General features: G+C 50.0%; 1 protein-coding gene across 1 annotated transcript; it reads right to left on the bottom strand.

Moving 5' to 3' along the window:
• Positions 1-406: 406 nt before the first annotated feature.
• Positions 407-6,274, bottom strand: FZD4 (frizzled class receptor 4). The gene is made up of 2 exons (XM_015852395.2): positions 5,742-6,274; positions 407-5,070 (listed from the first exon to the last, which is right to left on the bottom strand). Exons 1-2 carry the CDS (start codon positions 5,988-5,990, stop codon positions 3,742-3,744), a joined length of 1,578 nt encoding a protein of 525 aa, XP_015707881.1. The 5' UTR covers positions 5,991-6,274; the 3' UTR covers positions 407-3,741.
• Between the last annotated feature and the right edge of the window lie 366 nt (positions 6,275-6,640).

Raw genomic sequence — 6,640 nt, 5'->3', positions numbered from 1 at the left:
AGGCAGAGCTAAAGCTGCTAAAGCAGCAGCTGTGTTTCCATGTTTTCACTCCTGTTTGGTGTTGGTGACCCACTTGAGACAAGCCCAAGCACAAGCACACAGCACAGCACACCCTCCCCAGTCAGCACTGTGTCCCGCATACTGCCTTGGGAAGACTTTCTCTTTCCACCCCCTGTGCAGGCACTGAAGCGTGTACATACTTTGCTCTTGCCCAACGATGTTTTGTTCCCAGCTACTTCCAGTTGGCAAAGGTGCTCTCCCAACCCACATGTGATGCAAACTGTGCTGCTTTAACCCGTTTGGGCCATGCATTCATTGCAGTGTGAACACTGCTCCCTTCAGGAGCAAAGATTTGCAACAGCAGTGTGGCATATATGGGAAACAAAGTCACCGAGACCACAAGGACTGCCAGGAACGCCCTGGTTATCCACAGAGGTTAAAGTTTATTTTGATATAAAAATTAAATAGCAAAGTTTGTTTTATTTTTTTTTTACAGTGATAAATTAGAAATTTACAGTACATACATCAAAGCAGATATATCTTCTGTACACCCCAAATAATCAGTGTCTATTTCCTTAGAAATTCAGGTAAAGGAGATGACTTGTCTGCTTGACAAAGGAGCTTGTACCTCTCCAGTAGATGCTCCTGAGACCCGTGGTCAGTGTTGTGGGACTAGGGGGCACAGCACAGTGCCATGAAGGTAAGGGCCGAAAGGTCTCTGCTTGTATAACTGCAGCAACTGAATGTCCGGGACAGGATTAGTTACACATTTTTTGGCTTTAAACTCTTAACAGCATTGAAATGAGAGAATGTATGAGTTGCAGATACTTTTGTAATTGCTAGGTTTGGGGTTGTCTGCTCTGACTTCCCACTCAGCATCCCCAGAATAAGGCAAGGTGAATGCATATGGATGCCCAGCGAGGTGAGGGATGCTCCATCCTTCAAAGAATTCAAGGTCAGGCTGGATGGGGGTCTAGCTGATCTAGTTGTAGGTGTCTTGTTCGTTGCAGGGGAGTTGGGCTTGGTGACCTTAAAGGGTCCCTTCTAACTCAACCAATTCTATGATTCTGTGATTTGTGGGATGTGACTTTGTTGCTGCTACAGCTGATGTTGCTTTGGGGCTGCCACAGAGGCCTAGGAACATGTTCCTTCAGGAACAGCAGCTGGTCCCCACCTGCTGCCCATAGCATTTGAGTGCCTCATGCTGCAGTGGTCCCCAGCTCCCTCATGAGGCTACTCAGAGTTGTCCTCTTTTCATTCATTTTCAGTGTCTCCAACCAGTCAAGTATATCCGTCTGACACAGTCCACAGGGTCACAGGCAGGGATCTGATAACAGGAGTACTACTTAACATCCACTTCTGTGTACATAACACAGTTAAAAATGCTGTTTATTGGATCAGTCAGGTCAAACAGGAGTCATGTCAGCCAGGAGACTATCCAAACTGCTTCAGATTGAAGGACGCATGAGTGAATGTGACACCTTGGCACAGCCTGACACTACGCTGCAAGACAAGGCTCATACTGTGTCCTCACCCTCTGCAAGTTAAAATACAGCTGCTGATCACACGCCCCTTGCTGCGATGGGAGATGAAGCACATGGTGGAAAGGCTGAGCCATCGGAAGATTTCTGACTCGCAGAACTCCTTGCCCACATAGGAATAACCAGATCCAAACACAACACTAATGGTGAGAGAATTTAGAGAGAGGATCAAAAGGCTCAGATGGTATGCAACGCTGGCCGAGACAATGGCTGCACATTGAGCAGAATGTGTCAAGTTGTCACTAGTCCTGCTGGAGAGGGAGCCCAACCACAAAGACTGCAATTAGGGTTGGTTTGTTTTTTCAGTGTCTTTTTTTTTTCTTCTTTATTTAATAAGCTCTAGCACATGTTTCAACACTGCCGTTGAAACAACACACGCTGCTGGGACAGAGCAGGAATGAACTGTGGTTTGGGAAGCACGTGGGCACCTGTAGGAAAAGTGAGGGCTGTGCTAAAGCAATATGTGTGCTCTCAGCTGCCCTCAAAGATCACAGCAGTCAGGGCACTGGGGGATGCCCAGTAGCTAAGCAGGATCCACACAAACTAAGCAAAAACGTGGGGTACTCAGAGCTGAAGGTCCTTCAGAGGGACAGAGCACTGAAACAGCATTGTCTTAAATATTTATGGGTTATTGCTGCTCGCACCGCCTTTCTTAACAGCCAAACAAGTCCCAGACATAAGGTTCAAGCTCCCCATGAGCACAAGCCAATGCCTCCTCAATTAAAAGGATAGGAAAACTTGGCAGTCGCTGTGAAACAACATTATTTGTAAAGGAGTTGGATCTCTTCTCTCGGATCCCTTTCCAAAAACTGACAGAGTCTCTGTCGTTCCTGAGGACTGAGTGCCTGCACACATTCTGTACGTATCTATATAAAATAAAACAAAACCACTCCATAGCTGTCAGTGAGGAACTGGAGCATCGTTCTGAGGCAATCAGCTGTACTGCGATGTCATGGACTGAGAATGTTCTTTTAATTGTAACTGACACACATAATTATACAACTGATCTGTGTGAACATGAGGTTGCCAAGGAACTCGACGTTTCTCTTCCCCCAGACTGGCGTCTGCAGAGATACCATCACACTGAACGAAATATATTAAGACTTAATTGCTTCATGCCGTGGGTCTCCAGAGAGACAGATAAGTTTACTTGGAAAAAAACTGACATTGTTCTAAAGAGACCCTCAACTCGTTTTTCTCTTTCCTGTAGGAAGGAGCACGATAACGTAAGACTTTATTTAAAGCTATTAAGCTCAGCAGAACGAAACAGTGAGCTGGAAATAGCAGTAGCACCTGAAGGAATAGGAACAGAGAGGCTGGCGGACGACGACAGCTGATGCGTAACAGCATGCACAGTTTCCAGATTCCCACAGTTCCTCTACTGCTGACCACGACCTCAAGCAAAGCTTATTTAAAAATATAAAGCATGGGCAGAATCACTGAATGGTTCAGGTTGGGAGGGACCTTGGGAGGTCCAAATTCCTGCTCAAAGCAGGGTCTGAGCACTCAGATCAGACCAGTTTATAGGCGGTGAAAAGAACAAGCCAATATTATTACTGGACCATCAGATGACTTAAGAGTCATCCTCACTAATGCCTCACTAAATCCTTCTTTCGGGTAATTCCCAGACCAGTTCATGTGATTCTCTGTTGCAGGACCTGATTCTTGGCTGACTTGTGCAGCCTAAGAGTGTGATGGAATTCCCCAGGGCACAGAGACACGGCCCTCAGAAAGCACTTCCTTCACAATGCTCAGAAAGAAGACACCTATCTGAGGTGCTCCATCTTCTAGTAACTTCCCCCTGTCTCAGCCCAGAATTTTAACCTGGACCACCTTTCCTCCAGCAGCTGCATGATGAAAATAAAACAATATCCCACAGCTATGGCCTACTATCCCATTGCTTTTAAAGACTTTGGTATATTGCATCCTGCTTTTAAAAAAGAAGGAAGACGATGTGTTTGGATATTTCACAGCATTTAAAGCCTCCCTGGGCTTTCCTGTTTTGGGCAGCACAGCTTATGGCTTTTATATTTCCAGCATTACTTGTTTGTTTGTTTATTCTTTAAGGCATTATTTTTTCCTTCCCCAAGAGACAAGTTTTGTAACCATCTCCTTACTCAGCTCCCAACACTTACACTGCAGTTCTTTCACATGATCAGTCCTTCAGGTGAGAGCAGACCATCTGGACGCTGTCCTTTTCTCACACCACAGTCTCGTTCCCTTTCCCAGGTTTCACCCAACCATCCGCTCTCTTCTCCCGTTTCACTTTCCCTGAGTTCACCAGTCTGTTCGAGCACTTCTGCCACGTGTGCAGAGTTTTAGCTGACCAGATCCACATACCTGAAGTGATTCCCACCAGGAGGGACATGAAGATTTTGAGCATCTCCACAGCCATATTGGAATCATCAGCCGAATAGCGGAAAACGGCCCAGTTGGAGATCTCATAGAAATAACAGGCAATGACACACGTTGCCGGGACGGTGTAGAGCACTGAGAAGACACCAATTTTAACCATCAGCCTCTCCAGTTTGTCAGTTTTAGTTCCATCTTTCTGAAGATTGGATCTGATTTTAAATAAGGCCACTAATCCCGCTGCAATGAATAAAGTTCCAATAACCAGGTAGGTAAAAAGTGGAGCAACCACGAAGCCCGTCAGCGCGTCCAGGTTCTGGTTCCCAACGTAGCACAGGCCAGTGAGCTCATCAGCATCTACCAGTCTCATAATCAAAATGACGATGGTCTTCACAGCAGGGATAGCCCAGGCTGCAATGTGGAAATAAGAGCTGTGCATTTCTATAGCTTCATGGCCCCACTTGAGTCCCGCGGCCAGAAACCATGTAAGTGTCAGAATAACCCACCAGATGGAGCTAGCCATCCCGAAAAAGTACATCAGCAAGAAAATTATAGCACATCCTGTGTTCTTAAGACCTTCTTGGATAAGAACAGGTTCTGCTGCCTCTTCAAAATCACAGGATATCCTTTCCCGGCCCACAGTTAGCCTCACAATATAAGCAATGCTATAAATATTGTAGCACATGCTCAGAAATATGATTGGGCGCTCTGGGTAGGAAAATCTGGATGAATCAATCAGGAAGGTCAGGACTGTGAACGCAGTTGATATGAAGCACAGACTGGCCCACACAGCCATCCAGATATCTGTGAACTCCTTTGCTGACCTGCTGTAGAGCCCAGCGTCGTAGCCACACTTCAGGACACAGTCCAGGTTTCTCTTGACCCAGATGTACTGATCCGAATTAGATCCCATGCTGTGGCACTCCTCTCCAGGCTGCAAGGATGTCTTGCTATGAAGGGGAACCTCTTCATCTCCTGGCCCCTCCATGCACATGTGGTTGTGATCATTCTGGGGAGGGAATTTGCTGCAGTTCAGGCTGTCCGGCCAGGCAAATCCAAACTCTTTTAAAACAGGTTCACATCTTCTTTTGACGGAGAGGCACATGCCACCACAGGGACCTATAGGGATGTTAATCTTCTCCGTGCACATCGGGACATAGACCGAACAAAGGAAGAACTGCAAGAAAGAGAAACAAAAAAATAACGAGCGTGTTAGGAGAGACTCCAGCAGGTCAAAATATAACAAGTTTTTGCCTTTTTAGCAGTAAGTTTTGGTCCTTTGCCTCCAACAACAGGAAGCAACGTGAAACAAACCCAAAACAATAAAAGCAGAGGAGGAAAACTCCTAGAAATGCTGCCTTCTTTCAGTTCAAATGCACTCCTCAGGCAGAGCCCGCATGTTTTGCTCCCTAGATAGATGAGCTCCACGCAAACTGAGCCCATCAGTTTCAATACAGTGAGCGGGACTCAGCCAGATGTGAACCTCCAGGGTTTGCCATTTAGGAAAGAAAACAAACAAACAAACAAACAAAACAAACCCTAAACAAATCGAAGAGGTCTAAACCAAATAGATTCGTTGGAGGCACCGCCTGGATCTCGCAGCTAGCGAGCAAACAGAAGAAAAGGCATTTAGCGAACGCTTCGGTTCGAGGTCCCCCCGAGCACGGCGTGCTCCTCTCTCACTGTAAGGCCGACTACTTTCTTGTTTTTGCAGCGGCAATACAACATCGTCGCTTTCTCCGCTCCTCGGAGCACCTCGCACGCAGCTCCGCGCCCCGGCCGGTGTCACCACCGCGCTCAGCTCCCGCTGCCGGACCCCCATCCCCCCTTTCCCCGTCCGACACTCACCTGGAGCTGGCTGGAGCAGCCGTACTGGATGAGAGGGGTGAAGGTGGTGAGCTGCAGCTCGGCGTCCGCTTGCAGCTCGTGGCCCACCAGGTTGGGCATCTTGGTGACATTGTAGCCCAGGTTCTGGCACATGGCGATGCGGATGGCGTCGCATCGCCGCTCCTCCTCGTCTCCGAAGCCCCGCGCCCCGCCGAGCAGCCCGGCCAGCAGCAGGGCCAGCATTCGGCCCCCACCGCCGCTCCGCTCCATCGCCCCCCGGCCCCACCTGCCCCGACCCCGGGCTGCGGGCTGCGGGCTCCAGCCCCGGCCGCGCCGTGCCGCACGGGCCGGCTCCAACGGGGAGGGGCCGGGGGCGGCCCCGCTCTTAAACCGCCGAGCCAAGAAACTGCCCAGGGGAGGGACGTTGCCTCCCCGATCCTCAGCCTCCTCCCAGCGCCGCCGCCCCGGGGACGTGCCCCGCGCTGCCGGGGAAGCGTCCCGCTGCGCCCCGCTGTCGGGGAGCCTTGTCGGCAGCGCCCGCTGCCAACACCGGGCGCTCCTTCACTCCGGGGCGGTGTGCCTGCTGTCCCCAGCGTGCGTCCCCTCCAGGCCAAGGCGTGAGACCCGCTCCCACGAAGCACTGCCTGCCCCGGGGGCTCCACGAGAGTAGGGCTGCCCAGGGGCAGGGTAAAGCCGAGCCTTCCTCAGGCTGTGGGCAGAGCCGGGGCAGTTTCCGAGGTGCTGCCTTCCCTCTTTCATGTATCCGCTTCGAGTCACACAGAGGTTTGGGTTGGAATGAACCCAAACCTCTGTGAACATATATGAACATTAAAGCTCATCCAGTTCCAACCCCTGCCATGGGCTGGTTGCCACCCACCGGCTCAGGCTGCCCAGGGTCCATCCAACCTGGCCTTGAACAC

Source organism: Coturnix japonica, chromosome 1 (genome assembly GCF_001577835.2).
Source record: "Coturnix japonica isolate 7356 chromosome 1, Coturnix japonica 2.1, whole genome shotgun sequence".
Taxonomy (NCBI): domain Eukaryota; kingdom Metazoa; phylum Chordata; class Aves; order Galliformes; family Phasianidae; genus Coturnix; species Coturnix japonica.
Note: the sequence above shows the minus strand (reverse complement) of the source record. Positions and strands in the feature narration are given on the sequence as shown.

What these genes read in the sequence shown, in the direction of transcription:
- FZD4 (XM_015852395.2), bottom strand. Translation starts at nt 5,990, where the DNA reads ATGGAGCGGAGCGGCGGTGGGGGCCGAATGCTGGCCCTGCTGCTGGCC. An exon ending in GCTGCTCCAGCCAGCTCCAG is followed by an intron (nt 5,071 to 5,741) that starts GTGAGTGTCGGA and finishes TCTTTCTTGCAG; the next exon opens with TTCTTCCTTTGTTCGGTCTA.